Genomic DNA, 24,346 nt, shown 5'->3' with positions numbered 1-24,346 from the left:
TGGTGCCTCACCTACCCCCAAATGTGGCCCAGAAGTGAGGAGTAGTTTACCTTCCTGGAGTTAGATCAAATGACTAGGATGGTGGCCCCTGAATGAGAGAGGTGCATGCTCCTCTCCTGCAAGGGAAAAATCCTTGGGGGAATTAGAGATGATTCTCACTCACAGTGGTCCCCTGGAATCGAATCTTAGTTGCTCAGTGTGACCCCAATAAGAGTATTTATAGATTTTCCTTTCTCTTTCTTTTTCTCACTCCCCTATTCTGTCATTCTTGTTCCCTGGGATTATCTCCCTCATAAACTATTACCACGTTCTTGCTCTGAGGGAACCCAATATAAAACAGGAATTCCCTTCACCATCATCCTGGTAATTTTCTCCTCCGTTCCCTTGGGTTGGCATTCCAGCTCTATGGATCCTTCTCTTTCTCTTTCTTGGTTTTACCCTCTTTTTTTATGGAGCATATCCTTTACTAGTCTCCTGAGAAAGTATTTTCCTTAGAATTTTGAAGACATTCTCCAGTGTTTCCTGGCTTCTAATCATGCCTCCAAGACATCCAATGCATTGTATTAGATATTATGTTAAATTTATTTTCCACTCTGGAGAGTTGCAGGATTATCCTTTTTTCTTTTTCTCCCTTCATGTGCTGGAATGTCAGTTATGTGGTTGTGGTTGTCATCCAGTTAGGAAACTGAGAAAATTCAGCAATCTCATATTTCTATTCTAGAAAATTTGCTTGAACTTTTTAAAAAAGATTTTATTTATTTATTCATGAGAGACACAGAGAAAGGGAGAGACATAGGCAGAAGAAGAAACAGGTTCCCTGTGGGCTCTGAGCCTGATGCAGGACTCAATCCTAGAACCCTGGGATCACAACCTGAGCCAAAGGCAGGCACTCAACCACTGAGCCACCAGGTGCCCCTTCTTAAACTTCTTAATGATTTCCTTTCCTCCATCTTTCTCCCCCTTTCTAGAAATCCTAACTCAAAAATGCTAGTCTTCCTGAAATAGTCTTCTAGTTTCTTTACAGTTCTCTTTATAGTGTTCTTTTTCTCAACTCTTTACAAAACAAAAACAAAAACAAAAACACCATCTGTGAGAGATCTTCAACTTTACCTTGTAATTCTTTTAAGATTTTTTTTATTTGAGAGAGAGAGAGAGAGAGCACAAGCAGGACAAGGGGTAGAGAGAGAGGGAGAAGCAGGTTCCCTGCTGAACAAGGAGCCCAATGCAAGGTTCCAAGCCAGACCTGAGATCATGACATGAGCCAAAGGCAGATGCTTAACCGACTGAGCCACCCAGGTGCCCCTATCTTGCAAATCTTTCATTGAAATTTTAATTTTTACCACATATTTAAAATTTCTAGAGCTCTTTTTGTTCTCTGAGTAAAGGCTGTTTTTTGTAGACACTGTCATCTTTCATCTCATCGCATATAATAATGGGGGCAGAGTGGGGTTTTTTTCTTCCCTGATACGCTTCCTTAAAGCTACTGTTTTTTACTTTCTCATATTTAATTTTGAAGCACTAGAAAGCTGACTGGGTCCTTTTGTTTGTTGTTCACTAAATTTTCTCTAAGGTCACCAGGTTGGTAATTTTGTAAGGGCACTTCTCCTTTGGCTGACCTGAGTCAGGACTGGAATAGTGACTGTCTCCTGTGTAGAAGGATAAGTCTGCCTGCCAATGTTCTGGGCTAGGGTAGGAGAAGAAAACTGGAGGTCTCAGACAATGCAGAAATTCTGAGTTTTACTATCTCAAGAGAATAAAACTACTCTTTTCAGGTAGAATGGGAAGGAGTAGTGAGCCTCTCAGGGGAATGGGAAAAGGCATCTTGTGTACCCAGCTGTTTGTTAAAGAGTCTTTCAACTAATTTCAGCATCTCCTTTATCTTTATAGTTAGGGGTAACAAACCAGCAACAAGAAGTAACCAAAACTTGAGCCTCTTGGGAAATTTTGAAGTCAGTTACCCCACCACTGCTGATAGAGAATTCAGCATTCTTGCATCTTCTAAGTTATTTGCCACTTTATCTGCTTTCCAGTTAATAAGATTTTTATTACTTTTTCCTCTCTCCTCTCTAAATTCTTTTCCATGTAACTTACACCATTTTAAAAGTCCTATTACTACCATGTTAGTGGTACTTTAGGAGGCGGTGATATACAATTGTGTGCAAAATGTTAGTTTCAACTGGATATGCTATGTCAAAGTTTTCAAAGTTAATAAAATGTTCTTATACAGAAATATCTACTCTCCTTTCTTGAACAGGATTTATCATAAATAATTTTACTTTTTTGCTAGTTTATGGCAATGTGATTTATCAAATATATTATTTTGGTACAATAAATGAGATCCTCGAGATTTCATTTCATAATATATGAGGTTACTTATCTTGAACTAAGTGGCCCCAAAGCTTTCTAATTTTCCTTAAGTTTTAAACTTTTTAAAAAGATTATTTATTTATTTGAGACAGTGAAAGTGAGAGAGGTCACAGAGGGAGAGAGAGAGAGAAGCAGACTCCCCACTGAGAAGGAGTCTGATGCGGGGGCTAGATCCCAAGACTCTGGGATCATGACCTGAGCCAAAGGCAGACGTTTAAACAACCCAGGCACCCAAAGTTTCATGCTTTTACTCTATAATTATTTCATTTATTTTTAACTAATCTTTATATCTCAGTACTGACAAGATGAGTTAGTGGCTCCTTGTCTACCTATTTTACGTACAATATGGAAGGCTACAGTGGTTCTACTATACAAAGGCATAAAGTATTTAAAAAACGTTTTTTGACAGGTACTTCATTGGAGGTCCTAGCCCTCAATCTTTCCTCTTTTGCTTATATTTTTAATGTGACATATTTTTATAACAGAGTCTTTGAGTAAATGAGGCCTTGTTGCACCTTAATAGTGATAATAAAGATGATGATAATGCTAGTAATAAAAGTAATAATTTCTAAAATTTATTGAGGACTTACTTTCAAGTACTATTTTAGGTGCCTAAAATACAGTTCTCATTACTATCTTCAATAGTAGTAGTATTATCTGTACTTTTGTGCCAAAAAGAAGACAGAGGACTACAGAAATGATATTGCCTGTTCCTAGAGTGAAAAAATAATGTGAATCTGGGATTTTAACTTGCAGTCTCATGGACTCCAGGGTCTCTGCTTTCCCACTACTGTGCTATACGGGACTCTGCAAAGCAGCATAATAGATGTCACAAATGGACAATAGATATCATAGATACATTTTTATATAATTTATAAAGTTTACATTGCAGGCTTATAAAGTTTACATTGCAGGCTAAGATTAAATCAAGGACAAGCAGTTCAATGAACATAGATATTGTGGTCACAGGTGAATTCGCATTTGTAGTGGCTGCCAATTCCCAACCCTGGAAGTCACAAGTCTGCTCTTGAATGTTACACAGATTTTGATATGAAAGATGTTTAACCTCCACTGTCATATTTCTAGATCAAAGAAATATGCACTATTAACAATTCACAGTATGGGAGGTAACCAAAAAATTAGGGATATAAAGAAAAGAAGATATATATTCTTTGCCTACAAGGGACTTACAGACAAGTTGGAAATATAAAACTCATGAAAATTTGAAGAATTTTACAATACCATAAAAAATTTTAAAGGTTTGCAATGCATGCAGTATAGTGTTACTTTAGAAGAGAGCACTCGGCAGGGAATAGCTTGAGCTGCTGATGGTGTGCAAGAGGAAGCTTTCAGATAGGGACGGACGGGTTATGCCGCTTTCAGGCTGACAGTAAGGAGTTACAAGGTTTGCTCATCAGCAGATGAAAGACAGAAATGAGACTTATATAGATAGTTGCAGTGCAGAGAGGAAGGGAAACAGCAGAGAGGATTGTCTACCTCGGGAGGGCAGTGTGAACAATATAGGAGGAGAATGGAGGCAAGGTGATATAGTGTCATGTCTTGCACGGGGAGCCATTCCATAAAGACTAGTCAGAATTGAAGACACCTGGCAAATCAGGCTGAGGAATCTGAGCAGTAGCCTTTGGTTAAAGAGCAGATTTCTGAAGTTCTTTCTAAGAAAAATGACATAATGAATCCTTAGAATAATCAAGGTGGTAAATAAGAAGGAAATAGAATGGCAGGAACCTCTCATGGTTGATATCAGAAGAAAACAACAGAAATCTGGGCTTGAGGTTATAATTGCCTAGATACACAATAATTAAGAAATGAAGAATGGGGACCTGCTTATCTACAAAGGAAGAATTGTTAGGTGTCATAGCTAGTAAAAGAAAAGTTAAAAATAGTTTTCAGGTTTTCAGATCCAGTTATCCAAAATATTTATGAAGTTCTCAACACTCAGGATATATAACGTCTTAGTCATCCACAATGAATAGGCTCCCTGCCCCTCTGAACTGAAGTAGTATTTTTGATTAGGGCCCAGCTGGTGGTTCTGGGACACTTGCCAGAGGATCTGGTGACCAGCTTAATAATTACATGTTGATTAGAATATGTAATTTATGAAAAATGAAAACTCAAGACTGCCTAGAATAAAAGAAACCTTATTAAACACACAAACACATTTGATTAATTTTATTCTACCCTGAATAGGAAAGAGTGTAAACTGTCATAACTACACAGAAAATCTAATAATTATTTACTTATTTAATTAATCACTCAATTAAGCAAATAACATATCCATTCAACAAACATTACATGGAATATCTACTACCTGCCAGGCACTGTACTATGTATTGAAGATAGAAATAATAGTTGGATAATATCCCTCCCCAAGAGGCTCATGGATTGGTCAAAAGAAGTAACTCCGGGTGCTGGGGAATCACAAAGGGGTGACAGGTCCCCATGTCACCTCAGATAGTGGCAGGACTAAAAATGGGCAGGACTCTGAGGTGGAAGGGCAAGAAGTGTTGCATCATCTAAGTGAAATTAGCTTTGCTCTTTTACTCTAAGATGTCATTTTCTTTTACTCTAGAGACATTTTATCTACCTCTTTCTTTATACCCAACATCTAATCCATCAGCAAATATTATTAGGTCTACCTTTATGATGTATCCCAAATTTGTTCCACATGCTATCCACTGACATGTATGCAACTAGTTCAAATTCCAGTTATCTCACATGTGGACTATTGCAATGGTTTCCTCACTGGTCCTCGTGCCTCTATTCTGGCTCCTAGCATCTCTTCATCCAGCATTCAGAGTGAGCCTTTTGAAGTGAAGTCAGATCACATCACTCCATTGGTGAAAATCCATGCTCATTTAGAGTATAATGCAAAGTTCTAACAGTGCCCCACAGAACCCTACACAGATTGCATTTGTCTCCAACCTCCTCCCCATTCTCCAGCTCAACTTTTCATGTTCTATATGGCCTCCTTGGTGCTCCCCAGCAAATCAAGCACACTCCCACTCCAGGGTTTCATGTTCACTCTTCTCTCTCCATGAAATGCTCTTCCTTAGATACCTTCTTCTCTTCTTTTTGTCTGCATAAACATCACTTAATGTAGCATCTTCCATAAATCTTTAGTGCTATCACTCTTTTATTCTTCTTGTTTATCATGTATGTGTTTATTATTTGTCCTTCCCTGCTGAAATGAAAATGCCACAAGCACAGAAGAGTTGATATATTTTTGTTTGCTGCATTATCTTTAAAATAATGTGTGGCATAAAGAATGCTCACAAAGGGATCCCTGGGTGGTGCAGCGGCTTAGCACCTGCCTTTGGCCCAGGGCGCAATTCTGGAGATCCGGGATCAAATCCCACGTCGGGCTCCCGGTGCATGGAGCCTGCTTCTCCCTCTGCCTGTGTCTCTGCCTCTCTCTCTCTCACTGTGTGCCTATTATAAGTAAAAAAAAAAAAAAAAAAAAAAAGGAATGCCCACAGACAGTATTTGTTGAATTAGTGAGTGAAATGTAACTTACATGGCTCAGAGCTTTTTCCTATTTTCAGCCTACTTAAGTGGGCAAAGAAATGAAGGATAGAATTGAAGAGATAACCCTCTTATAGTCACTGACTCTTTATAAACTGTAGCCCCTATAAGGTTTAAAGATAGAATTTTACAGAGATTCTGGACTAAAAGGTTATACAGTAGGTCAATTTAGGAAATATTTAAAAATAGGAAAATGTGCTTTAAAAAAATCACCTAGGGATGCCTGGGTGGCTCAGCAGTTGAGCATCTGCTTTTGGCTCAGGTTGTGATCCCAGGGTCCTGGGATTGAGTCTTGCATCAGGCTCCCCACAGAGAACCTGCCTCTCCCTCTGCCTATGTCTCTGCTTCTCTCTCTTTGTGTCTCTCATGAATAAATAAATAAAATATTTTTAAAATAATAAAAAAATCATGTAGCAACTTATTTCCCCAGGTTATCCATGGCTGACATCTTCACATGAGTGTCATGTGGCATGGACAATTTCATGCTCTGATTTTCATTATCTAATATATCAGTTTTTCTTAGTATTGAGCAATTAAAATTCTGTGAAAGGATATGTGTGTGCATTTGTGTGTGTTTACACACAAATTGCTTTCCAAAAATGATGTATGAACATACACCTCAATGAGCACACTGGATATCTATCTCTCCTTACCCACGGAGAGAACTCAGAAGCAAAGTACTAGCATGATTGAGAGCTCAAAACCCAGGGGCACCTGAGTGGCTCAGTCAGTTAGGCCTCCAACCCAATTTTGGCTGAGGTCATGATCTCAGGGTCCTAGGATCAAGCCCTGCCTCAGAATCCATACTTAATGTGTTTAAGACTCTCTCTCTGTCCCTGCTCCCAATCTCTTTCTATAAAACTAAATTTAAAAAAAAGAGAGAGAGACTGCCCAAGTTCCAATCCCAGCTTCATCACTTGCTAGCTTTGTGACTTTGAGAAATCTGTATCATATCTTATTGCCCCAGTTTTCCTACCTATACGGAGGAGATAACAGTGATACTAAGCTCATAGGTTTATCATGAGAATTAAGTTGGGTAAACATATGCAATGAGCTTAAAAGAGTAACCTAGCAAATCCTTAACATATAAACATAAATGTTAGCTGGGAATGTGAAGAAAGTAAAATTCAATATTGTATAAGAACATTTAAAATGTGAGGGAAAAGTGATAATATCCCATGTATCTTTGTTATAAAATATTGACTAATTTTTGACTTCTTGACCATTTTCTTTCTTTTTGTAATTAGTCTACTCAAGTTCTTTTCTCATAATTTATTCATTTGTAAGGGTTATTTATATATTGAAATTAACTCTTCACATATTTATTGAAAATATTCCTCTAATTAGTTATAACATTTGCTCATTAACATTATTAGTAATATACAGAAAATTTCTAATTTATATTGTCAAGCCTATCAGTGTATGCTTTAAAATTTTATTTATGCTTCTATATTTTCTCCAGTATTTTATGACTTAAAATTTTATATTTAGCTCTCTAAATTATCTGGAACTTAGTGTATGGTAGGATGTGAGAATATACCTTAAAGTTTCTATGGAGCAAATTTTCTCAATATCATTTATTTAAAAATTCATCCATACCCACTCTTTTATAATACTTCCTTTATGTTAAATTTCTATGATATATTTATACATATATATATACACACACCTATATACATACATCATATCAAAATTAAATTATATATCCTAAAGATTATTTTACATTTTATGTCAGTATTTATAGAATTAATAAATGAATCTGAGTTGAGTGGATAGTAAGGATAAAAATTGCATTCACCAAGTTTTCTTTTGTCTGTTCAAGTAAGGCTAAATATTTTCTTCATAGAGAACTTTTCATACTAACTTCCAATTAAAGGTAAAAAGCAATATATGAGAACCTCCTGCAACATTTGCTGCATACAGATGATCTGTATAATGCTAATAGCTTCATATACTCAATGTGATTGTGCATGAACCTGTTACTAATAAGCCCACTCAAATAAGCTGGCTAATGTATAGCACAATAAACAGAACAATTAGAAATGTCACAGTGTCAACCAAAGCATTTGTGAAATTCTAATCTTTGCTTCTTAATTTTTGGGATTGTTTCCCTGCTATTGTTTCTAAAGCTCACTCTTTCAATTAACACTGAAAAGAACAGAGGCTTTTAAGAGTTATATAGAAGGCTTGCTGTGATCACTTGCCCTCATATTTTAAACGAGCCTGAGCATCTGAAGCTAAATGAATTTTTAGTGTCTTGCACTCATTTCAAAATGAGTATACAGATCTCATTTCTAGTCCTTTAGTTATTAGAAATGAATGAATGGATAGATAGATAGATAGATAGATAGATGATCAATTAAAAGATCTTCAGTTGTCTGCTTTGTATAGTTGGACTAGATGACTGCAAGTAACTGTGTGAGGCCCCTCCACTAGGAAGGAAGTATAGCCTTCCTCTGGGCACACAGCAGGACAGGTGCTAGAGCTAGAACTAAAGCTAGAATGTCTCTGGATCACAATGGAGAACTCAGTGAGATAAAGGATGATGCTAAGGACACATATCCAAATCACTTTATCCTTTTTGATTTATTTTTGGCCAATCTTTCCTGGTCACTGTTGCTATAGTAAGATGAGCCTGCCTCCTACATGGTTTTTTATGAGGTATAAAAGTCAATCCTAATGCTTGTTTTCATTTTGTGGTGAAATGTCCTTAGTGTTTTCAGTAGATATATGTATGCATATTGATAGGCATTATTGTCTAAGTTTGTTTTCTCTGGCTTCACTCATTTTTTGCAAAGATTTGTGATCAATTTATCCAAAAGAAGTATTGTAGCAATAAAAGACTTTATTTTGTTAAAATCTTGGGCTTTGTTTTCTGTTTAATTCAACATCAGATCATCTATAACATGAATAGACTCCAATTAACGAAAAACATAGAGAATCTGTTTGAGAAACTAGTCATATGCTGTACAAACCAATGCTAATATCCAGCTTGCTAATCAGGAACACAGAGTCTCAAAGGCCAACTTAGAGAGACACATGTCATTCAAAACTCTCTACAAAATAAAGAAACTGCTGTGGCACTGTACCACATTTAATCATCAGATGATGAAGTCTATTGACAGCAGAGTGATGTCCATTATATTGCCATGTTATATTCAAAGAGCCCATAGCAAGCTATGATAGAAAACTGGGACATTTGCAGATATGTTAATGGCTAGGAGAAAAAGATCAATGTCTTTCAAGGTTGTGGTTGTGGAGACTCCCAATCCTGTGTTCCTTTTAAGTACAATCATATCATAGCTACAATGTAAGAATACTGGGAAGGCTTGGAGTGAACTTCAAATAAGGCTCTTACAAATAAATCATGTCCACAGGCTGTAATCAATCAAGTATTCCATTTTCCCAGGAGAAATGTATTTAAATTATTAATCTTGCCCAACCTATGAAGAAGGACTGGTCATCAAGACTGCTTCTACAGATACTAAATTATCTCTCACCAAGGAATATTCCAAATTTAAATACCTCCACTTCTGAATATCTGTTAACTTTTGTATGTTCTAATTTGTCATCAGGGCTTTCTAGGATTCTGAATATGATTGATTGCTTCAATGAGGTGCTAATCATCAGGGTAACGAAAATAGGGAATGTAAGAATCATTCACAGAATCCTTTTTCACTTTACTTATATCAGGAATCCAAGTGAGAAAAGAGATACAGGAAATCAGATTTTTCAAAGGAATCTTTTTAATTAATCTCATCAGTGCTGCTGTGGTTCACAAAATATGGAATATACACAGTTCCTTCAACATGTTTTCCATATTAAATATTTAAACAATCATGAAGAGACTTCCAGGACCATCTAAGACATGCAAAGAGGTTAAAAGTTACCATGCTCATCCTTAACAAGAAAAAGCTGGGCAAACTGAAAATCAATGACTTATTTTGGAGCCAGCAGAAAACTGACATCACAATACAAAATAAAACCCCATCATCTAAAGAGATATATATACCAGAGACACAGGCTAGATCTGCTTAATTCAAGCATAAGCTTCTGGAGCCATTTGTAAATAATTCTGATGACTTGCTAGAGGTTTAATATCCTAGCTTAAAAAAATAATATCCTAGCTTATCAACAAATACACATAATAATTATAATACACAGGGTTAGCTGTCATAAAATTCCCTAATAACTAAAACCACACATAAGGATCCCCTAGTGCTTCACTGATATTCCTTAGGGAGAGGCACTTGGACTATAGACTGGACCTGCTGGGGGAAGGTACAAAGCTCCATGCCACGTTAAATGTTAATGGGCTAGCTCAGCAGTGGGAAGAGAACATCCGCTGACATTAGTCAGAAGTCTTGCTTTCCTTCCTGAACACTACTGTCAAGCCAACAAAATAAAATGATGGGAAGGGGAACCAGTGGCCAATGAGATCAAGGATGGATCTCTCCACAGCAACACAGAAATGCATACCCATAACTTTCCTACCCCAATTTAAAACAAACAAACAAACAAACAAGCAAACAAACATGTTCAGGACCCTTGCTTTCAAAAATGATGAACTGCTTTACTGACCTCCCAAAAAGTTATTTCTTGATATTTGTCTCTCATAAAGAAAAACATTTTTCAGAATGCCAAGAAGTTGGTGTGCCTGGGTGGCTCAGTCAGCTAAGTGTCTGCCTCCAGCTCAGGTTATGATTCCAGGGTCCTGGGATTGAGCTCCATGTAGGGCTCCCTGCTCAGCTGGGAGTAAGCTTCTCCCTCTGTCTTTCCCCCTGCTCTTGCTCTTTCACTCAAATAAATAAATAAATAAATAAATAAATAAATAAATCTTTTAAAAATGCTGAGAGGTTATAAACTTTTCAGTCTATGCATACTACAATATATAATGACCACAAACAATTTTGCTTCATGGCACACAGAGAAAATCATAATACCTACACTATACACTGGGCCAAATTGGAATAAATTTTAGAATAAAGAGGGAGCTTGATGTAAGTAAATAATTATGTGTTCTTTATATTATATAATTATAACAAAAATAAATTATAAAGAATTAACAGAGAAGTTAAGCTTTGAATTTATATAAAGCTTGCAAAGAAAATCTTAAATTGAAATGTAATGAGAAACTTGAGGTTGTTTACATGTTAATAATCTTTTTAATGCTTGGAACATCTACATACAATTCCTGATTAAATATTTTAATAAAAATGCCTTTAAATCCTTGGTAGTAAAGACTGATGAGACACTTTTTTGCACAAATAATACAAATTGCAGAAGTATATTTATTACTCTACTGTTTTGTTGATATATTTCTTTTTTTCCAGTAGTATGATTTTGGATAATCTCAACTCTTATCATTGTAGAGTATGATCATTCTTTAACTTTAATAGTTCTTCCTTGTGTTTCATTTAATATAAATATTAGAAAATCTTGAGACAATTAAAAATGGATTTAAATTTCAATAGTTTTCCATATTAAATATTTAAAATAATGATGAAGAGACCTTCAAGATCAGCTATGACATGCAAAGAGATTAGAAGTTATTACTCTCATCCTTAACAGGAAAAGCTGGACAAACTGAAAATCACAATACAAACTAAAACTCCATCATCTAAAGAAGTATATAAGAACACCTAGGTACTCAGCGGTTGAGTGTCTGCCTTTGGCTCGGGATGTGATCCTGGAGTCCTGGGATCAAGTCCCACATCAGGCTTCTTGAATGGAGTCTGCTTCTCCCTCTGCCTGTGTCTCTGCCTCTCTCTCTCTCTCTCTCTCTCTCTGTCTCTCATGAATAAATAAATAAAATTTATATATATATATATATATATATATATACCCAGAGCCACAAGCTAGATCACCTTAATTCAAGCAGAAGCCTCTGGAGCCATAGGTCAGTAATTTTGATGACTTGCTAGTGGTTAAATAACCCTAGTGTGTCCATTCTCCTAGTTTGTCCATTAAGATATCAATAAAAAACAAATAAAATAAGTTTGAAACTTAAGAAATAAAATCATTATTATTCAAAGACAGTGTGATTGTTTATGTAGAAATCCCGAAGTATCCCCAAAGAAACTCCTGGAACTAACAAGCAGGAATGCAAAATTTTAGGATACAAGTAAAAATACAAAAGTCAGTTGCTTTCCTATATACCAGCATTAAACCATTGGAAATTGAAATAGAAAAGTAATCCCTTTTACAATAGTATTAAAAAACTGAAGTACTTTGGCATAAACCTAATATAGTATGTACAGGATATGTAGAGAAAACTAAATAAACAAAAAAACAAAAAACAAACTGAAGAAAGAAATCAAAGAAGAAATCAAAGGACCTAGAATAGCCAATACAAAACTGAAGAGTTAGGTTAGAAAGCTTACACTACTTGATTTCAATATTTCCTGTGAAACTATTGAAATCAAGCTAGCATATTACTGAAAAAAGAATAAATATTTGTCAGTGGAATAGAAGAAAATCCCAGAAATAAAACAGCAATTCGATGGAGAAAAGATAGTCTTTCCAAAAAAGATTAATTAAGATTAATTAATTTTAAGATTTTATAAAACCCTAGACCCAGGCCTTAAATCTTACACAAAAAATTAACTCAAACTAAATGTTAAACCTAAATGTAAAACACAAAACTATAAATATTCTAGAAGAAACACAAGAGAAAATCTGTTACCTCAGGTTTGGCAGTGGAGTTTTTTAGATAAAACACCCAAAACACAATCCAATTATTGAAAACTTGGTAAGGTGGACTTTATTAAAACTAAAGCTTCTACTATATAAAAGACACTAGTCAGAGAATGAAAAAGCAACTCATACACTGGGAGAAAATACTTGCAAAAACATATAACTGATAAGATTTTTATACAAAACACAAAAGAACATCTAAAACTCAACAATAGGAAAGCAAGCAAATGCAATTAAGTTAGAGATCTGAAGAGACATCTCACCAAAGAAGACACACAAACAACAAAAGATAATTTGTCAATAAAGAAATGCAAACTAAAATAATAAGAAATCATTAAATAACTAACATTTAACTAGCTAAAATTCAAATTTTGACACTATCAACTGCTGAAGAGAATGTAGAACAACAAGAACTCTCATTCCTTGTTGGTGGAATGCAAAATGGAATAGCTACTTTGTAAGATCATTTAACAGTTTCCTACCAAACTAAATATACTCTTTACCACATAACCAAACAATTGTACTCCCAATATTTACCCAGTTGGTTTGGAAAACTTATTTCCACATAAAAACCTGTACTAGAATTTTATAGCAGCTTTATTCATGGTTGTCAAAAACTATGAACAGCCCTGATATTCTTCAATAGATGAATGGATAAACAAACTGGCATATTCATATAATGGAATATCAATCAGTGTTAAAATAAATGAGATAAAAAAGCAATATAAATAACAAGGATAAACCTTATCTGCATATTTTTAGTGCAAAAAGCCAGTCGGCAAAGGCTATATACTGTAAAATTACATTTACACAATGCTCTGAAAAAGGCAAAACAACAGCACTGGTAAACAGATCAGTGTTTGCAAAGGTTTAGTGGAAGGAGGTTGCTGAATAGGTGAAACAGAAAATTTTTTAGGATGATGAAACTCTCCTGTGTTTTCTGTAGTGGTAGCTACATGACACTATGGATTTGTCAAAATTCATAGAGCTTCACAATTTGAAGACTGAAGCCTAACACGTACATATATCTTTTAAAAAATCATTTAGGAGGGAACCCAGGATGGAATTCATATGGTGACAAAATAATCTAACTGTATCATAAGTGTATGAAACAATGTCACTGAAGTTGAAGAGGAAAGAGTATATCCACCAAAGTAATTCTGGAAACGAGTGGAGAATGTTAAGATTAAAGTCAAAAGAGATAGTACTAAGTACTATACCATAATTGATAGGTTTTTTTTCCCTCCACAGGAATATAGATTAACAATTCTAAAACAACTATACATATATATACTCCACTTAATAATTAAGAAAATAAATGACAGATGGTAGGAGGCAGGTTTCTCAAAGCTGAAATGGAAAATTGTAAATAAACAAGAATGAAGGCTAGAATGATCATGTTATATTGGGTTAGAGTTAGAGACATCAGTAAAAACTTCATAAAGATACAGATAAGATGGGTTTTGGTGTTTCGGCAATGCTGCGGCCGGGAGACCGGGAGCTGACCCAGAGACACTTGAATTAACTTTGGCAGAAGAGAAATGGAGGAGCCATAGAACATTAAGGATGAATTCAGGAAGACCCGAGACCATGGAGAACTTGCCTGCTCTCTACACTATTTTCCAAGGAGAGGTTGCTATGGTTACAGACTATGGAGCCTTCATCAAAATCCCTGGCTCACGGAAGCAAGGTCTGGTCCATCGAACTCACATGTCATCCTGTCGTGTGGATAAGTCCTCTGAGATAGTGGATGTTGGAGACAAAGTGTGGGTGAAGCTTATTGGCCGGGAGATGAAAAATGATAGGATAAAAGTATCCCTATCCATGAAAGTCGTCAACCAAGGAACTGGGAAAGACCTTGACCCCAACAACGTTATCATTGAGCAAGAAGAGAGGTGGCGGCGGTCCTTCCAGGATTACACTGGGCAGAAGATCACCCTCGAGGCTGTCCTGAACACCACCTACAAGAAGTGTGGCTGTAAAGGCCACTTTGCAAAGGATTGTTTTATGCAACCAGGAGGGACCAAGTATTCTCTGATACCAGATGAGGAAGAGGAGAAGGAAGAGGCAAAGTCAGCAGAGTTTGAGAAGCCTGACCCCACAAGGAATTCTTCTAGAAAAAGAAAGAAGAAAAAACACCATAGAGACAGGAAGTCGTCTGACTCTGACAGCTCAGACTCTGAGAGTGACACAGGCAAGAGGGCAAGGCACACATCAAAAGACAGCAAAGGCAGCGAAGAAGAAGAAGAAGAAGAAGAAGAAGAAGAAGAAGAAGAAGAAGAAGAAGAAGAAGAAGAAGAAGAAGAAGAAGAAGAAGAAGAAGAAGCACAAGAAGAAACACAAGGAGTGAGAGTGGAAAGAGTAGAGGGGGTGGTGAGAGGGGGAGGAACCAGGAGCCTTGTGCCTTGAAGCCCTGGCTCCGGGAAAGACGCAGTAGTGTGAATATGGCCTCCCACCCCACTGACTTTTCACCCGCGGGAGATGGCTTCCCCTTCCGCAGCAGGCAGGTTTGGGAGTTAGATGTCAAAGCATCTGCCTGAATGAGTTGTTGTTAACTTATCATTCCTGGTCCCTTTGCAAGTGACCCCTGCAGCTCACCCATTCATTCACTCAACTTCCTTCATTCAGCAGCAGGTCCTATTACCCTCTTCAGCTCCAGAGCCAGATTCACGGGACTCCTGCACGGGAGTCCAGGCTGCAGCCACAGGTACTGCTGTGGAGGCGAGTCTGGCTGTAGTTGGGAGAACAGTGATGGGGCCCCCGCCGTCGGGTCTGCCATGGGCTGATTGGTGAGTGATCCCTGCGGCATCCAACACAGGGGCCGAGGGAGACCAGCAGGCGGAGGGAGAACATGGTAAGAAGTGGTGCTCACTTTCTCCATTCCCCCAGTGTGATTCTACCAGGCTACAAGGGACAGCCCGAAAACCATTGTTTGCAGCGACTGAGCTTATGTGGGACACTCGGCCAGACCCCTGAACCACATAGCTCAAGCCAAGATCATTGCTTTACTTTGTATTTACTACTATGTGAGTCAATTGATTCCACTTCAGGTCTCTGCTTAAATTCCTGGCATAAATGGAAGTGTGTTTGTTTAAAAAAAAAAAAAAAGATACAGATAAGATACCTATAGAAATATAGATAGTTGCAAATACACAGGTTAGGAAAGAAAATGCAATGAAACTGTGTCAATGTACATAGGAACCAAGTAAAACAACTCCTCAAAACCAAAGATGGAACATTTTTTTTTGCTACAAATAAAGTGATATTCATACTGTTAAGTTATAACTCTAAGTATAAAATAAGTATCTCTAAGCCCATACTAATAAAAATGAGTTATTGAATAAAGAAATAAAATGGGAAGAATAGTTTCTGCAGGAAAATCCAAATAACTTATGTAGATGCTGCGTGCTCAAGGAGATGGAGCTTAACTCTCTACTTCTTAAGTCCGGGTGATTCGGTGACTTCTTTCCAATGAGTAAAGTATGAAAAAGAGGGGGGGGATTATCTTTTAGTATAGAGAAATTTGACAAACACTACCTCAACCAGGTGATCAAAGATAATACCAACAGTGAAAAGTCATCGTGATAGTATATACACTTGAAGGGATGGGATGATAGCGCTTTCTCCTAAAAACTCATACCCCAGTCTAATTATGAGAAAAACATCAGACAAAATTGATTAAGAAAGTTTCTACAAAAATACCTAACTAGTAACCCCTCCAAACTGTCAAGGTCTTCAAAAATAAGTAAAGCTTAAGAAATTGTCATAGCCAAAAAGACTTAAGGAGATATAACTAAATGTAATGTGGTATCCTGGCTAAGATCCTGGAGCAAAAAGGGGACATGACATAAAAGGTAAGGAAATATGGATAAAGTGTGGACTTTAGTGTACAATATGGTGACAGATGGTAACTACCCTTATGGCAGTGAGCATAGCGCAATGTATAGAATTGTCAAATCACTATGTTGTACATCTAAAACTAGTGTAACAATGTATGTCAACCATACTTCAATAAAACGTACTCAAATATCTTTAACATAGAAAAAACATATATGAATGTATAACAAAAATTAACAAATTTCTAAAAATAATAAGGTATAATACTGGTTCGTTAATTGTGGCAAATGTACTATACTAATTTAAGATGTTACTAAAAGAGGAAACTGGTCATGAGATATATGAGAATTCTCTATACTATTTCACAAGTTTTCTATAGATCTACAACTGTTCTAAAATTTATAATGTATCAATATATTTTAGATATAAGATTAACCCCTTACTCAACTTACATTTTGCAAATATTTTCTCCCATTTGGTAGGTTACCTTTTCATTTTGTTGACTGGTTTTTCTTTCTATGTAGAAGTTTCTCAGTTTGATGTAGTCCCATTTGTTGATTTTTGCCTTTGTTGCTCATGCTTGTGGTGTCATGTCTAAGAAATCATTGCCAAGACCAATTTCAGGGAGCTTCCTTCCCATGTTTTCTTCTAGGAGCTTTACAGTATAAGATCTTACATTTAAGTCATATAAAGAATTCATACAACTCAGTCATTAAAAAATAAACAAGCTGATTATAAAGTGAACAGAGGAAATTAGATATTTTTCAAAGAAGATATCCAAATGACCAACAGATACATGAAAAGATGCTCAACATCACTAATTACCAGGGAAATGCAGACCAAAACCACAATGAGCTATCACCTCACACCTATCATCAAGAAGTAAAAAGATAATAAACGTCGCAAGAACGTGGAGAAAAATGAACCTTCATGTACTACTGGTGGGAATGTAAATTGGTACACCCACTAAGGAAAATAGTATGGAAATTTTTCAAAGAATTTAAAATGGAAGACCTTCCATTTTGAAGACCTTCATGTAGATGGTTTGCTGGGAACCAAGGCCCAAGCACCAAGCATCAGCAGGTTCCTAGGGTTTCAAATGTGTTTCCTATCTCAATTTCTAACTATTAGAACAGCAACTACCAACTAATTGGTTATTACTTTGAGTAGAAGCACCTGAGATTTGTCCTATGCTTTGATATAGGCTAGAAGTCACGCATCATCCCTCTCAGCAAGAAATGTTAGCACAAACAGTGCAGATTACAAAATGAGAAAATCCAAAACAAAAGCACATGTGCAAACCTTGTAAGTGTACAAAGTGGGAGGACATTGAATGGATGAGGAACATCATAAACAAAGACTCAAAACCTACATGAAACAACATGTTCTGGTAGTTGAAAAGTTGAAGATCAAGATGCCTATAGACTGGTGTGTCTGGTGAAGGCTACTTCCTGGTCCACAAATAGCCATCTATTCACTGTATCTTTTCACTTCCACATGGTGGAAGAATCACAAGATATTTCTCTAAGTCTTTGAATGCTTAATATTTATAGACATTGTGATGATCATGATCATTGGGAAAACTCACTTTTCTCTGAATTTGAAGCACTCATCTATCTTGTTCTCTGTTATCTCCCTAAACACTTCATGAATGAATACAATTCTCTACCCCTTGGAAAATGAAAACATGAATATTATTATCTTTATTTTAATCCTTCCTTTAATTCCAAAGATAGGCATCAAATAAGTTTATTATTGCCAATGGTCTGGACTATAATCCATACACAGTTTACATCATTTTATATGCGGCAGAAGCACAATAATCACCCTCTGATGCTAGAAATGATCTTAGAAAGCAATCAGATTTAAAGATGTGACTTAACGGAAAAGCAAAAAAAAAAAAAAAACTATTATTATGTAGCAATCCTACTTCTGGATATATCCAAAGGAAATGAAAACTGAATTATAAAAAAGATATCTGTACTCCTATGTTCACTGCAGCATTATTCACAATAGCCAAGATACGGAAACAACCTAATTATCTATTAACAAATGAATCGATAAAGAAGATGTGTGAAACCGTGATATATATTGTGATATTTTTCCTTCTAAAAAAGAAGGAAATCCTACCATTTGCAACAACACAGCAACACAGAGTGCATTATGCTCAGTGAGATAAGCCAAACAGAGAAAGACAAATACTGCATGAAATCACTTACATGAGGAATCTAAAAATCTGAATTTGTAGAAACTGATATTAGAATGGTGGTTGGGCTGGGGGATTGGGGAATTGAGACAATGTTGGTCTAAGATTATAAACTTGCAACTAGAAGATGAGTAAGTTCTAAAGATCTAATGTACAGCACAGTGATTATAGTCAACAATACTGTATTATTTACTTCAAAGTTTCTAAGAGACTATATCTTAAACATTCTAGCCACAAAAAAAAAAAAAAGATATTTATGTGACATGATAGAGGTGTTAGCTAATGCTATGGTGGTAATGACACTGCAATCAACACATCATATACCTTGAACTTACACAATTATATGTCAGTAAAAAGGTATTAATAAAATACAGACAATATTGAAACATTTCATGTAGTTTACATTGTATTTTTCCCCATAAATTTTCTTTTTTTTAAAGATTTTATTTACTTATTCATGATACACATAGAGAGAGAAAGAGGCAGAGACACAGGCAGAGGAAGAAGCAGGCTCCACGCAGGGAGCCAGACGTGGGACTCGATCCCGGGTCTCCAGGATCACGCCCTGGGCCAAAGGCAGGTGCTAAACCACTGCGCCACCCAGGGATCCCCCCATAAATTTTCTTAATTAGTCTTCAGGATTCAAATTCTAACCCAGATTAAGTATTATTAGAAAGCACCTTAACTTCATTTTTCCAGTTTGACTACGAAAACACAAACCTTTTCAGTATGTACGTACAAATATATATATAATTGTCTTTGCATTTTTCTGTTAATGTCATTTGGATGTTCTCAAATTTCCATTAGGTAAGTCATTTTTGGAAGCCATTAGATCTCTTTCAATAATATCTCTTAAAGTGAGAATCACACAGATGTATTTGCTCCCCTCCAACACACAACAGTTCTTTTAATTTACAAATTCTTGACGAATTTATTTTTTTTATACTCAGCATTATTCAGTAGGGAACAATACAGTATGGTGTTCTATTTATTTAAATAAAGCTGAAAATAGAATTCAAATGTTGAGTCTTGAATTTTAATAGATTTATCATTTTGACAACATTATTTAATGTGGATCCTAGAATTCCAGGCAAACCTACATATAAGAGATTCTGTGTGAATAGAAAAATGTATTACTTCAATTTCATAGTTTTCAAATTTAACTTAATGTGTAAAGCTTTTACACCTTCCTATCATTGCTGCAACACCATCAATATATAAACCTCTGCAGTGTTTCAATATGATCTTATTTTTTACGAAGGGTTCATCTATCATGTGAATACATTCTGAAGTTTGTTTTGTTCTTTCTTCAAATCACTTAATGTTTTTAACCATTCCTCTTAAGGGACTCTGAATGAGAGGTAAGCAAAGTTAACTCTTTCAAGGCTGATCTCCTAGATGGTCTTTCTGAGAGGGTGGTGGCTGCCTGCAGAGTAGGACCAATTGGAAATGCAAACCACTCCACAGAAAAGAGTAAGAAACAAGTCCTAAGTTATTCAATTCTGTAAGAGTGCTAAGTCGGTAGTGGAGCAAGGTTGGAATTTGATGATTTGTTCTGTCATAGATCTACAAGTATGAGGAATGGACCCACGTCCCTCATCATAGCAAAGAGGCTTGGCTCTTGTAACCAAAAATACTATGGCAAATCAGTGCTGATGGTCAAAGTTTTATTACATCCTACAACTGTGACTACAATATTCAGCCCATAGTCTATCTAGGTCAGGTGATGATGTTTCTTCTACCAAGGAACCAGCACTTAGAGCCTGTTATCTAGCTATCTTATATTCCTGTGTGCCTCCAGTTCCTCTCCAGAGTATCATTTCAAGGGGAAATGCAAATCTATTAATCCCTCTATATCAGAAGTTTCTCTCTATAAACATCATCCAGGCCTGATGTATATGTTATTAGGTCATTTATCCTCATTTGTTTGACAATTTGGTGCAGAAAGCTAGACATCTTGCCCTCCTCACCATAGCCTTCAGAAATTGAACCAAGGGATTAGAGATCAAACATATCCAAAGAAGGTTAATTAAGTAGTGTTCTGGGGATAGGAGAGTCCATCAATGATAAGGATTTGAATTGCAGGTTATTAATTTGCTACTTATCTCTTATACGGACTGTATCATAAACCAGGGACCAAAGATAACATTCTTTTGCTATTATTAGTGATCTTGAAGGGATCTTCCCAGAAGTTAGGAGGCTCCATGAAGGGGAGAGGGAGATTAGAGCTATAATTTGCTAACCCATATGGGACAAATGATGTTCTTCTGATTTCATCCTTGATTTTCTTCTGAAATGAAGTATATCAGTCCAAGACAGGATGCTACTGCTAGGGTTCTACATGTTCTATGTAAGTATAAATGAAAATAAAAAAGATCTAAAACACATGACTTGCATGACTAGCCCTCCCATTAGGAAAACAGGTAACATTCAAAGGTACCAAGTACACCTGACAGTCACTAGCTATACTTTCTTAAGGACTCTTCCTGTTATAAGGGTGTAAAATAACTTGTAGATAAAGAAGCCAAATATGATGAGATTGATGATGTTCGCAACTGTAATTTATATAAAATAAAATAATAAAATAAAGTACTGCCAGGTAAAAATGGGGGCTTCCTTCAACTGACAAAAAAACTGGTAGAATTGCACTAACTGCTTAATATATAAGATATGGGATATCTAACAAGAGGACTCAGAACTTCCTAAAAATGAAGACAAAAGAGATGTCAAAACTGGAGCCCCTCCCTATGAGTTTAAGCTTATAAAATGATTGGTCCAAAAGGGTGGCCCCTGAAAAGTCACTAGTCAGGGAGCTCTGATTTGCAGAATCATAGATTTGCAGTCTATCCAACTGTAGATACACCCACACAGTTCAAGCACTGGAGATGGACTACCCAGATATCATTCAAACAAATAACAAAACACTCTCCAATGATCTGGACAATGACAATAATCTAGTTCTGGTATGGGATCTAGTATCACGCTCCATTTTAGTAACAGAGTACAGCACACAGGAGAAACTTACTTCAAAATCCTAGAGGTAAAAACAAAACCAAACAAAACAACAACAACAACAAAACAAAATCCTGGAAGTCTATATTATGTTCTCTTTGGGATGAAGCAGAAGCTCCATGCAGCAATCTCTTCTGTCCTTTAAGTGCAGTTATATCTATTGGTCAAAGTCCTGAAAATTCAAGCTTTTGCAGATCCTTCTTTTATTCTGGACCCCCTTCAAAATCTGCAGTTTACTCAATAAATGAATTGAAAGAGCATCTCCAAATATGAAGTATATTGACTTTGATATTCAAAGAAGCCCATCAATTGTTATTCTTTCTTTTTATGGAGAAGTATAAGGTAGAACAACTTCTTCCATTTAAGGAGCTGTCCTGACATTTCTGAGACCATTCAATCCTTAGAGACTTTACTAATGTAGCTACCCCTGAAATTTTATTTCCCATCCTCTGGCTTTGAGGCTTCTTACTGAGACATTTAGGTACTTGCTTATATCCTGGTCACCCAACCCCATTAGCATAATATCATACATGTAATGGACCATAGTGTTGATCTGTAGGATGATTAGGGTCCCGGTAAACTTTCATGATTAGATATGACCTAAATCAGGAGCATTGACTACCTAAGGACAAAATAATAAATGTGTACTATTGATCTTGATAGGGAAAGGCAAATTGCTTCTGATAGTCCTTACTAGTTGGTATTAAACACCAAGTTTTTATTAAAATAATCATTGTATAAATCTACTTTGGGCTGTATTAATTTGATATAATAAATATCATAAGAGACTACAAATGTGATTGTGGAGTCATCACTGGATCAACAAGATACAGACATTCTACAGGACCTATATGGCTTTTCAACAATCAAATAGACCTAAATATGGATGTTTTTAAAATGACCATCTCTGCATCTTTCAAGTATTAAGCCCATAATTCCTATTGAAATTAGGGAACTTAATCCATAGTTGTATCTCTACCACATTTTTATTTATCCTCTGCAGTGAGTAACCAGGGCAAAACTTCTCAAGGATTAGGGTATTCCATTCACCAATGTATTTCTTAATTCCCTGGTGAAGAGCATGTCTGCCATACCCTCCTAGATACATAGTTAGGGAATAACCAAACTAGTTGTATACAAAATGGTGTGCTCCAATATTTCTATTTCACTAATCTCCAGGACTCGGTCTTCTAAAATATATAAAGGAAGCCAAGTCTCACCTCACTCAACAATGGTGTCCAAGCTTCAATTAACCAACCCAGTACACATAATCCCACTCCCAATTTCTAGATCCAACAAATCCACATATGTAAGTATAGTTATCCCTTGGAGATATTGTTAGTTCAGTTCCAAACCACCACAATAAAGCAAATATTGCAATAAAGTAAGTCAAATGAATTTCTGCTTTCTCAGAATACATAAAAGTTATGATTTTTACTATAGTGTAGTCTATTAAGTATGCGGTATTTTGTCAAAAAAGCAAAAAATTTTATTGCTAAAAATTCTAACCATCAGTTGAGCTTTCAAGTCATCATCACTGATGACATACTACCATAACAAATAAAATAATAATAAAGGTATTGGAAATATTGCAAGAATTACAAAATGTGGCACACATATGAAATGAGCAAATGTTTTTGGAAAAAATGGTGCTGACAGATTTGCAAGACACAGGGTTGCTTCAAATCTTCAATCTGTAAAAGACACAGTATCTGCAAAGCATAGTAAAGCAAACACAAGAAAATGAGGTATGCCTGTAATAAAGATAAATGTAAATGAACTAATATTAGTTATGAAAGAACAAAGATCATTAGAGTGGAAAATGCTTTGGTGATTGAATTAATGAAATCTATTGTTCTGTGGCATCTCTACCAGAGGGTTTTTATAAGAGATACATGACGTTTCATTTAAATTATATCATCTAGGAGGGAGGGCTATGTGCCTGTCATTGCCACCAGGGTTTAATATAAATAACAAATATAAGTTACAATGTTCAAAGTTAGGTTTGCCTAGAGAAACATTTTTGAGAAGTAACAGGAAAGGAGGAGGAGAAGGGAAAAGAGGAGGAAGACAAGAGGAGAAGAAGAGAACTATTAATCAAAGGTTCATTATCTCCTTTCCAACTAGTGGCAGTCAATATAATTCATAATTAAATTATTAAATTGAAATTCTGTTTAATGGCAGTTGCTACAGAGATAAATTTGAGTGTTGTACAAATTTGATTACAAATACTAGCAAATAATAATTTTCCTGGATCCAGCTATACTGTTTTTTAAACCACCTACCTATTCTTCATCTTATATACCTCCCCAGTTGTTAAGCCTGTGGTTGATTGTATTTTAATGTTTATAAACATGTATACCATAGTGTCTTTTGCCCATTACGTTATGTTCATTGAAGTCTTAAAACATACACTGTTCTTTTTTCTTTCTAGTGCAGAGATTTGTTCATAATGGATGCCTTTTTGCTGTTTCTAGAGGTTAGTAATAATAGCAACACTAGCATTTGTTGTGGGTGTCCACTAGAAAGCTTCACGCTCTGTAAGAATTGCCTTACTTCATATGAGCAAGTACCACCATCACAATGATTTACTTAACTTGCCACTACATGGGATTATACCCTGTGGGAATAAATATGCATTTAAAATCCTAAATAATGGCAGAGAATTTGCCTAGAAATTAAGCA

At 35.9% G+C, this 24,346-nt stretch overlaps 1 protein-coding gene and 1 long non-coding RNA gene across 3 annotated transcripts in view; one reads left to right on the top strand and one right to left on the bottom strand.

Moving 5' to 3' along the window:
* Positions 1-24,346, bottom strand: part of LOC119874506 — a 232,974-nt gene that overhangs the window by 17,857 nt on the left and 190,771 nt on the right. The gene's annotated exons all lie outside the window — the stretch shown is intronic.
* On the top strand, positions 14,072-15,158 carry LOC100683619 (nucleolar protein of 40 kDa-like). Of its 2 annotated transcripts, XM_038556730.1 has the most exons (3): positions 14,111-14,296; positions 14,398-14,841; positions 14,909-15,158. In XM_038556730.1, exons 1-3 carry the CDS (start codon positions 14,258-14,260, stop codon positions 14,954-14,956), a joined length of 531 nt encoding a protein of 176 aa, XP_038412658.1. In that variant the 5' UTR covers positions 14,111-14,257; the 3' UTR covers positions 14,957-15,158. The 2 variants fall into 2 exon arrangements, with proteins under 2 accessions (XP_038412657.1, XP_038412658.1); XM_038556729.1 differs by having other exon boundaries at positions 14,072-14,841; positions 14,909-14,971.

Source organism: Canis lupus, chromosome 14, assembly GCF_011100685.1.
Source record: "Canis lupus familiaris isolate Mischka breed German Shepherd chromosome 14, alternate assembly UU_Cfam_GSD_1.0, whole genome shotgun sequence".
In the NCBI taxonomy this organism is placed as follows: Eukaryota; Metazoa; Chordata; class Mammalia; order Carnivora; family Canidae; genus Canis; species Canis lupus.
Note: the sequence above shows the minus strand (reverse complement) of the source record. Positions and strands in the feature narration are given on the sequence as shown.

Bases quoted from the DNA above. Each gene is read 5' to 3' on its own strand.
- LOC100683619 (XM_038556729.1), top strand. From the start codon at position 14,173: ATGAATTCAGGAAGACCCGAGACCATGGAGAACTTGCCTGCTCTCTAC. The intron at 14,842-14,908 runs GAAGAAGAAGAA...AAGAAGAAGAAG, and splicing joins CAAAAGACAGCAAAGGCAGC to AAGAAGAAGAAGAAGAAGAA.